General features: G+C 32.6%; 1 protein-coding gene across 4 annotated transcripts in view; it reads right to left on the bottom strand.

Annotated features, from left to right (window-relative positions):
* Positions 1-18,050, bottom strand: part of LOC129948919 (uncharacterized) — a 34,857-nt gene that overhangs the window by 9,581 nt on the left and 7,226 nt on the right. For all 4 annotated transcript variants that reach the window (XM_056060066.1, XM_056060068.1, XM_056060067.1 and 1 more), the window contains exon 3: positions 14,244-14,483. In XM_056060066.1, coding sequence (XP_055916041.1) covers positions 14,244-14,483 — 240 coding nt within the window. The remainder of the gene's footprint in view (positions 1-14,243; positions 14,484-18,050) is intronic.

Here is an 18,050-nt window from a genome sequence, read left to right as displayed (position 1 = left end):
GAGATTGAAGCTCCGCTATCTAACAACCCGAAGACAGATTCATCGTAAAGCTTTACGTCGGCATACATCCGACCATCTGAATTAGATGAAATTATAGTTTCGACAATTTGCTTACGAAATTTTTTTCGTTGTCGAAACCTTCGACGACACTTTTGAATATGAAAGCTTGATACATTATAGCCATGCCCAAAAATTCGAGCACGAACTTTGGCATAATTCATCTTGCGATCATGTAATGTTTGAAGATTAAACGCTTTAATGGGATAGGATGCAACTTCAGAATCTTCGACGTGACTTCGTTCCAAGATCTTGATTGGAACGTCTTTATCAGGAGCTTTACTTAAATTGTTGTTGGATGGAAATGATTTTATTGTTGGGAGTGGTTCGGAGCATTCCTGGTGGAACGAAGATCCCCACTCCTCCTCTCGTTCCCGTACAGGTTTCCCGAGTGTTTACCGCATTCCACAGTACTCACATCTTTTGCTCCACAAAGAAAGCAAAACAAATTTCTGGTTCTCGATGGACAGAAATGATACGCATGGCCTTTCTGGTCACAATTCCAGCAAACATAGTTTGCCGTTGAAGTTGCTTTTCGAGCACCTGAAAAAGCTGCAACTTCCTCAGCCTCGAAAGGTTCAACTTCTTGGTTTTCCGCAATGGCAATTTCATGTACTACTTTTGGTACTAAGGATCTTTTAGCTAAAAATCGCTCAGCCTCTCGCGCTTTATTTCTGAGCTCTTCAAGGCTTTTTACATTCGCAGCCAACAAGATTTCACCGAGTTTATCCTTAGTGTTGTTTCGAATAATGTTTATCATCTTCTTTTCGTCAAACGGTTCCATTAATCGGTCGTTGAGACCCGCTACAGCATGGTAAAAATCATCGAATGACTCCTTAGGACCTTGCCTTCGTGTAAGCAAACGCATATATATTTCAACATCACTTTCGAGTCTACCGAACTCCTTGTTCATTGCCGTTTTGACGTCACTAAATTTTGCATTAGGGTTTCTTTTAAGATATGCCCAAAACCATTTGTTCGGCCTACTTCCGGATGAGAGCAAAATTTGAAAATTTGCCATCATCTGTTCATCTGTATAACCAGAGGATTTTTGCATACGTTTGACTTTGAACAAAAATTCGGAAACATTTTCAGACCCATCATAGTTGATAAGCCACCGATCAAGCCTACACCTATCTGGCGTGCTAAGCGAAGACGATGGTGCAATTGATTCCCTTGGCTCCGAGCTAAGAACTTCCGGCCCTCTATCAGCGTTAATCGAAAACGGATTAATATTCCTTGAATTATTTTTTTCTTGTTGATTGATACCAATCGACTCCAACTTTGCTATGACGTTATTCATAAAAACATTTAACGTCTGCATGAGCCTAACCTGATTACCAGTTATCGATGACTCTATGCGATCCAACAATTCATTTGTTTCATCTACTCTAATTGCATTATGGTTAGTGCCACCGCTTTCAGGAGCTTCACCTTCAACATTTTCGTTTTCACTGTTCATGGTAGATGTTAAATCAGAAACAATTGAGTTAATATCTTCAGAAAAACTAAACGTATTATTAAGATCAAAACGATCGATCGTATTTCTAAATCTTTGATGGAACTCCTCAAATTTAGCTTCGGTATACAAACTGACTTCTTGAAGTTTCTCTTGGAAAGACTTTCTTCTCTGTTTGCTCATACCTCAACCAGAATCTACCGAGTATACCCCTTCACTACGAAAAAAAAACTTCCGCTACTGACTCTTTGAATCCGAGAAAAAAAAAACTCAAGATCAATGAATTAATCAATTCGAAAACCCTCACCAGAACAGGACACTCGAACTCTATAATGGTCCTAATGCAGGTTGAACTAGGAAAATTCAAAAAAAAAAAAAAAAAAAAAAAAAAAACTGTCTATTTGAAAGTCTAAACCAAAGAAAATGCAATTTGCTTTGTGTGCTCAAAAATGTAAATAAAAAAATGTACCTAATAGTAAAAGTATTAAACAAAAAAATATAATTCAAAAACTTGAGTATCAAAAAAAAACGTTCAAATTCAAAATTATTTTCAAAGATAAAAAATGTATGTATGTATGTACATATGTACCTCTGTAATTCAATTCAAAGTAATTGTAATTCTATACTGTTTATATTTTTGACTATAGTTCACAAAATCAACCCTTTTTCCAACAGGATGTTTAATATTAAACTAAATTTTAAAAATGATATCTCAACAAAAAAAATCAAATTGAAAATCAACTATAAGTTTTTGAGACGATAAGGAAAATTTCATAAGGATACGTGACCAAATTCAACATAAACATCCAGCTCCAAACCTGAAATTCTTGTTCGAACTTACCATCAAATATAATATTTTAAAGAAAAATAATTCAAAAATGTTTTCAAAATATATAAAAAAAATGTATTATGTTATTATATTAAGAAAATTTAAAAACTTCAAAATGATTGATTATTAGTAAATATTGTGTTTATTTTCAAAAAGTATCTTCATAAAAAAAATAAAGGGATGAGAATCTGATAAGAGAAATAAACAGGAAAAGAAATGATGAAAACGGAAAAGAAGCCGTGTTCTGCGAGCCAGATAATAAAACAAAATTAAAATAAACTACTTTAACTATTGTTAAAAAAAGGACTTGAGAAAAAAAAATGTAATCTTTGAGTTTCAGAACTCCAAGGACGAATCACTAACTTCATCCTTGAAGGACTCTGAAACTCTCCGAAAATAAATGACTGCTGGAAGGACCTCCGAATACGCCTCTCCATAGACGGGTCTCTTCCGAGCATTAAGATTTGTTTAAAGTGTGTGCCACTTGTCTTGCTATTTGAGTTCCTTATCAAGAATACTCAAAGACTTAAACACTTGATTCACATCACTTTTTAATAAAAAGAAAATTTTGACTATGTTTCACTTATGGCAACGCGGAACCAAATACCTCATATCCAGTAACCGGGACTCACAAAATCAACATAATCAAATTCGAATTTAAATGAAAAAAAAAATATATAAAGAATGTTAATAAATTATTTAAAAATTATAAAAAAAACTAAATGAATTGGCTCAAAATAACTCTTTAGCCACTCTATCTTCAGAATTCAGATAGAGGGCTCCACGTTGCGGGCGCCATTTGTAACGAGCCGCTTTGCCTGTTTGGGGTCGTGACTGGCTTAATTGAACCCGTAGCTCAGCGGTTTCGAAGGTTCTTCGACCCAGGACTCATCACAAAAAATAATGCCAGTCTAGCATCCCGGTGGTAGTGATGCGCGAGATATTTATCATAACCCTCCCTACCTGGTTGTCTTCCTCGCTAAGAACAACCCCATTCCTCGGCTTCTTTTCCTTATCACTTCTTCCCCATTTTCCCCTTACTCTCTCATCCCTTTAGAAAAAATTTAAGCCATCATCTTCATGATTTAAGGCTTCATAAAAATTCCATCGCTTTTCTTTTTAAATAACAAATTATTTTATTTAGATAATTAAATTTTAAAAGGCTATAAACTGTATATATATATGTTTATATGCATGTAGCAAAATTTAAATTTTTAATTTACGCAAAAATTAATTTAATACTTTAAATCTTGTATTTAATTTTACATAACAAAATAAAGTGGCAATCATACGCAAATCAACCAAAATCTATCATTGATTCGATAAGAATCGTCTTCGATTTTATTACCAAAAATTGGATCTTCAAGATCTCTTTTCTTCTTGTTCTTTTAAACTTTATTTCAACTCCCCTTTAAGCGGAACCCCCCTTTGTTTGAAGTTATATATATACGAACGTATATCTTCTTTTTTTTTTTATTTTAATTCGTATATAGTATGTAAAAAAGGAAACATAATCGACTTACCCCGTTCTTCTGCTGTAGTGGCCACTGCTGCTGGAAGGCTGGGTCGACGAATTGTAATGATGGTAGATATATATGCGTATATAAATTGTTCACTTTAACTAACTTCAAACAAACTAAGTAAACTAATTTTATATTACGTTTCGCGGAACGTATCAAATCAAAATATTTTCGTAATTGATTATTGATGTTTTTACCACAAATTTAATTGAAAAGAAAAATTGTTAAATTCTCAAACAAAAATAGTTTAACTTTAAAAAAAACTATATGTATTATATTCATCGGCTTCGAACAGCGTTAAGTTTAACGGTGGGGTTTTTGTCGGCGCCTAGACACTCTAGGCTACCGGGCTTCTTTAGCTTGGGTGTGCTGAATGCTGATTTTAAATCTGGCCACGCAATCCTGTTGATTCTTTGTCATTCAACATTTATATAGGTCTCTTATCCTTCAGAATACCTTTTGGGAGCTTGGTGGTTGGATAATTATTTTATTTTCAGTTGCTCGCACACTAAATGTAATTAAAAAAAATAAACGTACAAAACAATTGCCTTTTTTTTTGGCAAAGATAATTGAAATATTTAAATTATTGTTCGGATTCACTTTAAGATGACTGAGGGCTTTTTATAAAAAAAGTTTCCTCTCCGGCTATTATAATTGGAAAAGGTCTAGGCTTCCTAGCCAACCTGCGGACTACCCATTTTCATATATTAGAGAAAAAGCTCCTATCCCGTTGATGGTTCTCCACTTCACCAACACACGAATCCCAGTTTTTATCTCACGCTTCTGAATCAGCGCGGATTGGTCTCTTTTTGAAAAGTGGAAATGTTGCTTCTTAGAAAATCTACTCAACCTAAGCTTCCTAACCAACATTTCCACTTTACCGCCTCCGTATCTGCAACGATTGCTACCAGCTATTAAGTTTTGCCTTCTTTTTGTTGCATACTTTAGGGATACCCGGTTTCGGTTATTTTGAAAATGAGCTTGTAGGTAACAAACCGCAGTCGATGCTGAGAATATGGAAAGATCACTTCTCCAAATTATATAACGGCGATGGCGATCCGAATTCCGCTGTAAGGGAGATAGAACCACTCAACCTCTGCGACGCAGGTCAACAATTCCGCCTATCCGACCTTGACGAAGTGAAGATAGCTATATCTTAAGTCGAACAAAGCTGCTGGAGCTGACGGCATCGCTGCCGAACTATTCAAAGCAGCAGGCGATGACTTGGTACGGAGCATGCACCAACTCATCTGCAAAATATGGTCGGAAGAAAGCATGCCTGATGAGTGGAATCTCAGCATAGTGTGCCCGATACATAAGAAAGGAGACCCTCTAAACTGCGCCAACTACAGAGGCATCAGTCTCCTTAACATTGCGTATAAGATCCTCTCTGCCGTATTATGTGAACGTCTGAAGCCATTCGTCAACAACCTGATTGGTCCTTATCAGTGTGGCTTCAGACCAGGAAAGTCCACTATCGACCAAATATTTACACAACGGCAGATCTTGGAAAAAACCCAGGAGATTCAAATCGATACCCACCATCTCTTTATCGATTTTAAAGCCGCGTATGACAGCATCTACAGGGAAGAACTCTACCAAGCAATGTCTAGTTTTGGCATCCATGTCAAACTTATCCGTTTGTGCAGAATGACGATGGAGAATGCACGCTGCTCTATCAAGGTCGGAAAAATCTCACCGATGCATTTGATGTCAAAAAAGTTTTTAGACAAGACGATGCACTGTCATGCGACTTCTTCAACATCGTTCCGTTCTGGAAAGAATTGTGCAAAACTCAACCGTCAACACTAGAGGCACAATCTTCCAAAGATCCATCCAATTACTCGGATACGCAGATGATATTGACATAATTGGAAGATCAAAGCGTGATGTCAGTGGAGCGTTTTTGAGCATTGCGACGGAAGCGAGGAAGATGGGTTTAGTGGTCAATGAGGGCAAGACCAAGTATATGCTGTCATCAAAAAAGGACACTAAACAACGACGTGTTGGACAAAACGTCACCATGGACAGCTATAACTTTGAGGTAGTTAAGGACTTTGTCTACCTAGGTACCGCTATTATCTCAGACAACGATACCAGCGCTGAAATCAAACGAAGAATAACTCTTGCAAATCGCTGCTTCTTTGGACTTAGAAGGCAATTGAGAAGAAAAGTCCTCTCTCGAGCATCTAAAATCACCATCTATAAGACACTCATCATCTCGGTTCTCATTTATGGCGCTGAGGCCTGGACCCTGTCAAAGAAAGATAAGAGCGTCTTAATTTTTGGTCCCGTACGCATAGATGGAGAATTGAGGAGAAGATATAACGACGAACTGTACAGGCTGTACAGCGACACTGACCTAGTTAGCAGAATTAAAGTCCAACGGCTTAGATGGCTAGGTCATGTAGAGCGGATGGACATCAACGCTCCAGCCCGGAAGGTCTTCGAACCCAATCCCGAGGGACGGCGCAGTAGAGGAAGACCGCGACTCAGGTGGTGCACCCAGGTGGGAGAGGACCTCAACCAACTTGACGTGCGAAACTGGAGACAGCTAGCTAGAGACCGAGCTGGCTGAAGACGCATGTTGGTTGAGGCCCGCCCCGGACTGTAGCGCCACCTTAAGAAAGTAAGTAAGTAAGTAAGTTTAAGATAGGTTTAAGATTGAAGTAATACAAATGATTTAAAAATAAAAGTGCATATGACTGTCATGCTAGAGATCTTGGGTTCAATTCCTGCTTGTGCCACCTAAAGTTTCTTCACGGGTACTGCCTCTTTCGAGGAATTGACCACTCCTCCCAGAGTAATTTTTGTCATGAAAAGTGCTTTTTCAAATCAGCCGTTCGGATTCGGCACACAAAATGTACAGTCCCCTCCATTCCTGAAATGACTCGCACACAGGAATGTTTGAGAGTTGTAAGTCACTAGGCCCTGCTTCTCTATGGACTGTTGCACCACCTAATTTACTTATTTAATTAGGACTTTTATAACAAAGTTGTATCTGTTAAAATCTTAAAAGTTTTCTGTAATTAACAAACGTTTATTTGCTGTTTACATTTTCGACTGATATCAACAAAGTAACTTGGTTGAAATTCACAAAGTTAGGTTGTCATTCATTTCCGTTGTTGTTAATTGTAAAAATTTCCCAGAAAGTTAAACATTTTATATCAACATGAGTAGAATAGCCGGTTAAAATGGGATTTTTTTTAAATTTCAACAGAGCAAGTTAGTTAAAATTAACTGGGGAAGATAACAACTTCTTTAAGTTAAATAAATGAATTTCTGTTAAAATTTATAGAATAGGTTGAAAAATGTGTGACTTTAAGTAAAAAATTAATTTGATTGAAACCCAGTAACTGATTTTTTATTATAAGTTTTGATAACTAGATATACATTGCTTTGAACTTTGTTTAAAGGTTAAGGTGAGTAAGTCTGTTTTAAATTCAAATTTCATCAGCGTGAGTCATGGAACTTCTAATAAGTAATTTCTTAGCCAGCATAGCTGATTAGAATTGTTAAATTTATCTGAGAAGATTGGTTACTCATTTTATTAAACTAAAATTACATAAACGAGTTGACAAAAGGCGTGGGCTATATAAATTATGTTTGTCTTTAACAAATATTTGTGGTTTTGTTTGATATTTTATAAAATTTATTATTAAATAAAATAACAAGACTGTTAAGGAATTTTAAAATAAAGAATTTCTGTGAAAATATTTTTAAAGTTTTGACAACTAACTTGTACGTCTTTATTTTTGTGATGATTTCATAACTTTAATCATTCATTTTAGGGAAAAAGTTTGTAAAGTAAATTGGAAAACATGAATATTAAAGTTTTTTTTTATAAAATCTTGTACCAATTTTAAAACGGAATGAGAATGTCAAAAAAACAGTGTTAAACTTTATTTAAATGTACGCACAACAGTTGAGAAATAATGATTACTTTTCAAAATCAATTTCAACTACAAATAATTAGTAATTGACCTTTTTTCAATTACAATTACAAGTAATTGTTACTTGCAAGAGCGATCCCAGTCGCTCGCCGCATAAGTAAAATCTGACATGTAGATACGTGAGCAAAATTGCATTATGGCTATGAAGTAATTTCGCAAACTTAAGTGAATTTTCGTTGGGTTTTTGACATAAGCTTATGTTTGCTTATGCCTATTATAGTTGGGCCTTAAGTGTAAACGTCATGTTTGTGCTGTCATTCTGACAGTTGGTAGCAAAAGAAATTGTTCGTTATTTCTTTTATCTGTTGCAAATTTATTTTTGCCCATGACCGAAAGCCCATAAAAATAAACAAAACTAAAAAAATGTTATTAAAATAAACAAATAGATTAATTTCTTTTTATTTAAATATATAAGTAACATTTCAATTTATTTCAGAGTAGATTGTTATTCTAATGGCAACAAAGCGAAGTCGGTCCGTTAACTGGACACCAGCAATGAAGGAGAAGTATCTGTTAGCATCCCGAACGTGGGGAATGTCATTTCGATAGAAGCTGTCTGTTTGGCAACAAATGTAGTAGATAATGTAATAGAGCACAGTTTAGTTAAAGACGTGTTTAATTTGGTTATTGGTTAACACACATATAAACTCGTCTCTAAAGTTTAACGTGGCGTTAAATGATTATTGGTAAGGCCCAGTAACACTACTTTATTCTAAATTATAGGATCCTTAGTTTTTTCTCTCTTTCTTTGCTATTATAAATGACAAGTTTATTGAGAAAACAAATATTTTGCCTGGTCATTAAAATAGAAACAGTGCAATAATAAAGACGTATTTATCTTCAATCTAGAAAAAATAATATTTTATAAATCTTAAATTAGCCAAGCGGTATGTTCCATCTGGAAATGTATACATATAAAGTTTAAAAGTTTAGAGATTATGGGGGCTTGGAGAAGGGTTTTCGTTGGACCGAGGAACGAGGAAAAAAAAAAACAATTGGGCTAGCCAAGATAAACGACCATCAGAGAAGATAGACATCATTGGTGTATCAAAAAAGATCCTTTCTTCAAAAGACATTAGAGCCGAGTTACAGCTTGGAGTTTCTTCCAGAACTGTTCTTAGGAATCTCAATAATTTGCACGGGCGAATAGCAGGGCGAATAACAAAAAAATGCAATCTAGCTTAAAATTTGCAAAAGAACATCTTAGATGGACCGGACCGGAAGGAGTTAAAAAATGGAGAAATGTTTTTTGGACTTATGAAACGAAGATCAACGTGTTCGGAAGTCATGGCAGCAAGTTGTTCGAAGGCCAAACAGTTGTGAACTAAATTCTAAATGTACCATCAAGATTGTAAAGCATGGAGGTGGAAGTATTTTACTTTGGGGATGTTTCTCCTGGTATGGCGTTGGCCCTCTTTATCTTATTAAAGGCAAAATGGATCAAGCAGCGTATGTTAATATTATGAAGAACACGATGCTGCCATATGCGGAAGAGGATATGCCTTTAAAATGGATCCTACAGCAGGGTAATGATCCGAAGCACTCGCCAAAACTCGCAAAAAAATATTTTAAATATTTATTTTTAATGACGAAAAAATAAAAGTAATGCATTGGCCATCAAAATCACCTTATTTAAATCCCATAGAACTTTTGTGGGACGATTTAAAAAAGGCGGTTGGGAGGCACTCCACTAAAAATAAAACGGAATTTTGCGGGTTATAAAACAAGAATGGCCAAAAATTTCCGTTGAGAGATGCCGACACTTAGTTGATTCCATGCTGTAATCAAGAGTAAGGGTTTTTGTATCATTAAGACCAGAAAATATGTTAATTAACAGTTTTTCGAAGTCCAAATTAAAATTTATTTTAAGTTTTTATTGAATAAAGTACCTAAATTCTTAAAATCGTAAGTAGTGTTTCTATCTTGAAATTATACAATAATGTTTTAAAGTAATTGAAAAATGTTTGGATATTACGATTGAAAGTAATTTTTAACTTCCCATAGGAAGTTATTGTAATGAGTCCGATTTGTCGAATTGAAAATTTTGACATTTCTCGATGTTTCAAGGTCCCTAGAGTCGAAATGAAAGATTTTTGGAAAAATGTCTGTGCGCGTATGTGTACCTACGTTCGCAATGTTTTGTTTCGTCGTCCATAGCTTAAGAACCACTAGAGATATCGACTTCGAATAAATTTTGTTATACAGATAATTATGCATAAAGATGCAGAAAGGACTCTAAAAAATTGTGTGTGTAGTTTTCTTTTTACCGTAGCAATTTAAAAAAGGTAAAAATTTAAGTAAATTATACTATATTATATTATACATATATTATGACATGATACCAAACAAATACATAAAATACAGTTTTTTTTATAAATCAAAAAAACTGAAAACAAATTTGTCACCTCGAACATTCTACGAATACAAAATGATTTTATCTCTAAAACAACTTTATGCAGGGAAAAATAACGTTTTTGACATCTGGTAAGAGTTTGTGAAAACTCGAATTGACAGTTTTTTTTATAAAAAATAAAACTTTAAAAAAACATTACTTAAAGTTGGTAAACATTTTATTTCGACTTGAATATCTTTCCAAAACTTAAAGATTATGGCTTCCGACTAATTTTAACTTATAAAAAATATCGTTTTTAACATTCGGACAAATTTTGAGAAAAATCGAATTTACAGTTTTTTACAAAAAATAAAATCCTAAACAACAATTTAAAAAAAGTTGATAATAATCTATTTTTGACTCAAATAGTTTTTTAAAAATTTTAGATTTTGGCTTGAAACTAATGTTATCTTAAAATAAATATTTTTTTTTTTGAAAAAAATCGAATTGACTTTTTTTTACAAAAAATAAAAACTTAAAAAAAACATTGCTTAAACTTTGTAAAAATTTACTTTCGACTTAAATAGCTTTTAAAAAATTAAAAATATTGGATTCAAACTTATTTTATTTCACAGAAAATATTGTTTTTGATATTCAGTAATTTTTTTTTATAAAAATCCGACAGTCCGGTTTTTCGTAAAAAAATAAAATCTACAAAAAAATAATACCTACGCAAAATTGGTAAAAATTGATGTTCGGTTGTCGATGTCTCTCAAATTAATTTCAAATTAAGAAATAAAAATCTCGTTAATAAAACTAGATTAAAATTATATCATTGTATGCAAAGCATTGTTGGTAATTTGGTAATTTTAAAAAATAATTCAGCTGACAACTTTTTAACACAACACGAAAACCTACAAACTTTAAGAAATAAAAATCGACAGACGGGATGGGAAGTTATCAGCCTCTTTTTTGTAATCATATTTTCTCAACTGTAATGCATACTATGCGATTGATATTTTGTTTTTATTGAAATAAGGAACAAAATGCATTTCAAAAAAACGTATTAAAATTGTGACATTATAAAAGCAAGACTTGTAATAGTTGCTTAGATCTGTCAATTATTTCTCAGTAACGGGCAACAAAGAACTATTTTTTAGAATGTGGTGTCAACATAAAATAAATAAAAAGACGCATCATTAAAAATGTATAATAATTAAAATTAAAAAGATATACAGTTGTGTTCATAAAAATAGCAGTGCTCTCCAAATAAAATAAAAAGGCCTTCAATATCAACGGTACAGAATATTTCATTAAACTTCTAATAACAAACTAAAATATTTATATTCATAATAACAGAAAATAAGTACTATCGATTTTTTACCGGTAGCTTTGTCACAGTAAAAACCGTTTTTTAAATATATGGTTGGTCATAAAAATAGCAGCAAAAATAGAAAGAATGTTAGCTTACAATTATACGAGGTATCGAGTCCACTAAAACCTGACACCTTTCGACTGGTATTGCGTTCCACGAATCAAGCACTGCTTCCCACAATTCTAACATAACATCTTCTGCGCAAACCATGACTTTTTTGACGTATCCTTTGGGTCATAATCTTGTTGTTATACTCAAACCAACGGCATTTCCTCTTCAGCATAGGGTAACATAACCTCCTCGAGAATTTTCACATACTCGGTTGCATCTCTTATACCCCTGATGGGATTAATAGGCCCGACCCAGTAGTATGAAAAGCAAGCCCATATCATAATTTTTACTCCATCATGCTTCACTGTTTTTATAGTGTACCGTGGATCGTATGCTGCATTTTGCGGTCTTCTCACATATTTTCGACGACCCTTGGACCCAAAAAGGACGACTTTGCTTTCACCGCTCCACAGAACATTCCTTAATTTCTTTTTTGCCCAATCTCTATGCGCTTTAACAAACTCCATTCTCTTTGCCACATATCTTTTCGTCAAGAATGGTACCTTACCGTGGTTTTTATTTTTTTTATTAATTTTTAACACTTTTTAATTATAAAATCAAAACCAAACCACTGCTATTTTTATGAACACTCTATATCCAGAGAGTTTGAAATAATGGGTGTTCTCTGGAAAAAGTAGAGTATAACTTCAAGCTAAAAGTTTCTAAAGTGAAACGAAAGACCGTTAGATGCAAGTAACATGTTAATTTTTTTGTAAGAATTTTTGTTCTTTAAATAATTGACAATCTAATAAAATGTTACCAGCACTGCTATTTTTATGAACACAGCTGTACATATATAATCCCATTTGTATATATTATAAATGATAAAACTTTTTTTAAACTTCGGTCTATTAAAAATGAAAGGAACAAAATTTGTAAGATTTTTATTGTTCAATTTGCTGTTTTTTTTAAGAGTGTTTGCACTGAAAATAAATGTAAAACATCCAAAATATTCAATTTTCTTCTTTAAAATTTGCCAAATACAAAGTTATTTTTTTTGACTGACTTTAAAAAATTTTGAAAATAAAAAATTTAGATCCCCTATGAAAATTTTCAAATAAATGTTTTCATTTTCAAAATTCTATTCTTTTCATGTAAAGCCTTAAAAAATGCAAAACTGTGAAAATAGTTTACAAGAATTTTCACTCTGCGATTTTTGTCATAACTTTTTAATAAAATTTGTTTCTTCTTTTGTCGTTGCAGAACTCAACAAAATATTAATCACATTGGAAAAAACTCTAACATATAAAATGTTGGCACTATTTTTCCACGGGTAATGTCCGCCACTTTTTGAAACTTTATCCCGATATTTTTTTTAAAACATTTTTTAAACTTTGAAAATTATTTTTTCAAACTAACTTGTTCCTTAGTTTGTTTCATTAAGCATTTATAGATATGATATCTACTCGTACCTAAAAAAAAACTTCAAAACACTATAACTTCGGATTAGTAAGTTGAACATTTTGAAAAAAATTACGTGCACAAAATTAATTATGCTATGGGACATCACGGGAAATTGTAGAGCCGTTGAACTCGCTAAAAATGGAACCGTCATGCCTATTTCAATTGAAAGAGAGGAGATAGGTATACCGATAGCTACATGTAAACTTATGCTAAAAGAAACAGCTTTTGCGATAGCAAATTCTAGGTGGCACAACTTACCACCATGCGCAGCCACAAAACTCATATGGCCTTCACTGGACCTAAAGCGCTTTAAAGACTTATCTCAAAGCAGAATTCATATTAGCTCGCTAATAGGTTTCATTACGGGACACTGTCTTATAGGCAGACACGCAATACGACTTGGTGTAGCCTCAAATGACTTCTGTAGGAGCTGTATGGACGAAGAAGAAGAGGAAACAATCTCTCACCTCCTCTGCACTTGCCCTGCTCTTTCTCTCAGACGCTAACTTCATCTGGGGGACTACTCTTTTGATAATCCCAGTGATCTGGCTAGAAAGGATATCAAATATCTTCTTCGATTTATAAAAAGCTCAAAATGGTTCGACTAGTAAGAAGTAATTCTTTAGATTCATGTGGTATCACAATAGGCCTTTCTTTCGGCCTAAGTGTGTGGATTCTAATACGCAGCCTCGTTAACCTAACCTAACATAACCTATATGGTCGATATTTTGTTGATATTTTTAAAATTGATGTTCTTTGTTATTTATTTGTCACAGCTTCTTATAAAACTGATACAAATTAATTTATTTTAATATTCGTGCTTAAAACACAATTTTGGCAATTGAATTCTGTAAGAGCTCCCTTGGGGGCACAATAAATGCAATACATAAATTTGAAACTTATTTAAATAATTTTGAACACTCTATAATAGACAAAGTCTATTATCTTAATAGCTAGAGGTAGCTATCATTAACATAAAATTAATTAAAAAATATACCTCATAGCTAAAGATTACATAAGTTAGAAATCAAAACCTTTATCATCAACAATCAATTAAAAAAAGAAAAACACAAAATATGTGTGCATTATGCATAAATTAGTTATATTCAAAAAACTTGTTTATAGCTTTTTGTTGCTTGCATTCAAATAAAATATATGTAAATAAATATAAAACTATAACCATGATATAAATTTATAACTTACCCAATGTTGTGTTGTCATAACCATTACAAAAAATAGTTCCGGAATTGATAGAATTCCAATTATCACTGACCACGCGAATAATCCCCACGACAGTCCCGTTACCAAGCCATGAATTAAAATCGTTGTGGCTACGAAAACAATAAAATACTGCGTACACAGTACATAAGCTGAGTTTGGTAGTTCTCCTCTAGCTTCTAATATCCAAGAGACTTCACAAGAAAATGCAGCTAAATATCCAATCTAATAAAAAGTTATAGAAAGAAAAAAAAGTTGTATACAAACAAATTAATCAACTTCGCTAATTCAATTGTTATCTTTATTAATTAATCTTCTTAAAATTTCTCTTTTTTTATTGATCTTTTTTTGATATTAAAATAAAACACATCGATCATTTTATTTTGTGAAAACATCAATTATAACGAAAGAAAACAGAATATTTATAACTTTCTTAAGATTTTCAATCATTTTGGATTTTGATGCGCAAAATAACGTCAAAGATTAGTGTTTTTTTGTATGTTCTACTTCCGAATATCACCTTCATTTTTTATACAGCCATGGCCAAAGTAATAGGTACAAGACTTAAATTGTGATTATGTAGTTAGAAAATTGTAAGGTAACAAATTTAAAATGTAACCATTTTTTCAAAGGTTTCTTGATTTGTCATGTTTAAAAATGTTATATTAGTTTTGAAAATGTTTGAGTTATATTTGCTTCGGACTTCATTAGAACCATACAAATAGGAACGCTTGGTTTAAACTTAAAAAAAAACAACATTTCGTCAAAAAGTTTACATTAGTTAAATTTTAGCTAGATTTATCACAATTATCGGGAATATCAACTGTCAACCGATTGACGGTTGATGGAATTTATTTATATAAAAAATTATATGATTGTGAACAATTAAAATTTGTGTATATTGTGAATGTGCGTTTCACAAATGTTTGTTTTATTTTCCCATACAAAAATGACATGACGAAATCATAAACGAAAAATTATAATAATTATATAAATAACAGCTTAATAAAATGTAAATAAATAGAATTTCGTATGTAAGCTTTTTTTTATTCCAGTTTAAGATTGCAGGGCAATGCGGCGTTCGTTACTTTATAGCATGCACTACCACGTCACAGGCAGGAACAAGAGGAAGTCAGGAAGTGAGTCCGATCTTGGAGTTTCAGATCAAGGAATGACATTACAGGAAGAATCGCAGAAGATAGGCTGGGAATTCAATTGTTTTTTGACAGCTGACAGAACTCTCCACAAATATTTTTCCGCTGTGGTTTTCGTTTTCATTTTGCTCTTCACTTGAAGAACGCCGAAAAAATTCGTTTCACTTCAGCTGCATACGAGGCTTAAGGAATCTCATCGTGCAAGGAAAATTATTTAGAAAATAAATAAACATTTTTGTGGAATTAACTAGAATGCTGAAATCACTGAAATGATGAAGACTGTTTGAACCACCATCAGTGGATGTTATTTCTATTTCCTTCTTTTTAATTTGCAGTTTAGATCGACCTACACTCTCTGTCACTTTTTTGAAGATCGTTTTAGAGGACCTAAGCCATTCAAATTTAGAGCAATATTTTTTGGGACTAAATACTTTGGCGAGTTCAACGCTCTCTTCCATTAGCTGGACTTATCTGCACACCTGGTTTTAGTCCCTTACTATTTTCTGATTCTTCTAGAAACAAAGTTATTAAAAAGTGCATAACTTAATTAATTCAAAAACTCACATTTTTTAATTATTACTTATGTGTGAATGTTTTTGAAAGAAAAATTGACAGCTAACCAGAAAATTGATAAGTATTGTTATTCACAATACCGATTTTCCATTCAAAGCAAATAATTACAAAAATAATCACAATCGATCAGCACTATTGGTAATTGACATAAACAATACAATTTAATGAAATAGATTGATAAATACAAATAAATAGATTGTGGATTAAAGTTGTAGCCTCCTAAATAATACTAAGAGCCGTTCCAGAGCTGACTTACGTGATAAAATCTCACTTTATATTTGTTTGAAAGGTCGTTTTTTTTCTTTCTGTTGCACATAAAAACAGTACTTTTAAAAGAATTTAAGATGTCTTAAATTCGAATCTGACCTTTAAATTTTTCTATCACATCAGGTTTTTTAAATATACCCCTTTAAAAATACTAAAAACAACCAAGAACGGGATTTTTGAGTCTAAGTTAAAACTCAAAATATCTCTTAACAATAAATTTTATGGTGATTTTGAAAAAGTACGAATCTTTTTGTTTTAGATACGATTTGAAGTATTTTAGTATCTTTATTTAAATCTATATGAAGTTTCGAAAAAAAAACTTGAATTTGATACTTTAATATTTTTGGAAAGTACGAGTTTTGGGCTTAATTTATAATGCTGATTATGAATCCAAACCCTAATTTTAACTATTTGTTCAAATTTTAAAAATTCCCGCTTCCAAAACTATTTGTATATTTTTAATATACTCGTATGTATTTCAAAAACATGATTTAATAGGAAAACTTACTTTTATGTTTAAGCGTGTTTTTTAGGTTTTTGTAAGACATATACATAAATATTTCAAATGAATATTGAAGAAAAGTATTATAGATTTGAAAAACTCACGGATTTTATTAAAAATAATAATCTACTTCATAAATTTATAAAGCCTCAAAAAGCATTTTATAAAGTGATTACTCTAAGATCTGACCTAATACATTAATTTTGAAGTCAGATTTGAATAAAGGCAACCTAAATCCATTGCAATAGTGCAATTTTAAACCTTGCTGACCTATCTATAAAATTAATTTTAAATAGATATCTTTTAGAACTTTGGTCACTTTCGCTACTTTTATGGAAGTGTCTTTCATATTCAGAGATAAACGGACCTCTCATTTGATATATTTTTAATCAATTACAGATTAAAAGTCCTACTAAAAATTTGACTTTCATAACCAAACATGACTCAAGTCGTCCTACAAAAATATTTATTATTATTATTTAAATAAAAAACAGTTTAAGGCTTTGAAATACATTGCAATTATACATAATATAGCCCCCAAAACTACAGATGGAGGTTTTTTTATTTGGACAAAAAAATAGGTGCGTCTTCCTCAATTGGTAATATTATTGTTTTTAACAAAAAAATTTGTATCTTATCACAATTTTTGTTTTACTTAATAACCTGAGTATCCTCCATTATTATCCAAAACTATTGATTATTAACTTGGCCATGGGACAACGGATACTTGTTTTTCTCATTGTTGTCTCGCAAGGGAAAGTTTTTCTCAGAAAACGGTAACATGACATCTTCCAAAATATCACTATATCCGTATTTCGGTAAGATGTTATTCAACGGAATAAAGGACCTATACCGTACCAGGAAAAACAGCCCCACACTATTATATTCCCTCCTGCGTGTTTAATAATTTTCGGTGTAAGGCGGAGGTGGTAATCCCTACCTTTTGGTCGCCTTAAATTGAGCCCAGAATCCGATAAAAACAAATTTACTTTTATTTCATCAAGATATTTCGCCATTTTTGTACGCCCTCTGGTTCGTTCCAATTAGCATGGTTTAAGGCAAATAATTTTCTGGACCTTATATTACTTGCCCTAAGGAATGGAACTTTCTCGGCGATTCTTCTTGGGATGTTCGAGTTCTAAAGCCTTCTTCAGATCAAGCGTGCACTGACCGCATTATCAATCTAAGCACCTTTATGCCTTGACGAAATAAAAGGATTAGATTTAGCTAGAAATAGTACGAGGCGGTCAATGGTAGCTGATGTTTTTTTTCGTCCGGCACCTATTTTCCCGTATT

Source organism: Eupeodes corollae, chromosome 3 (genome assembly GCF_945859685.1).
Source record: "Eupeodes corollae chromosome 3, idEupCoro1.1, whole genome shotgun sequence".
Taxonomy (NCBI): Eukaryota; Metazoa; Arthropoda; class Insecta; order Diptera; family Syrphidae; genus Eupeodes; species Eupeodes corollae.
The sequence above is the reverse complement of the archived record's forward strand: the minus strand, read 5'-3'. Positions and strand labels throughout refer to the sequence as shown.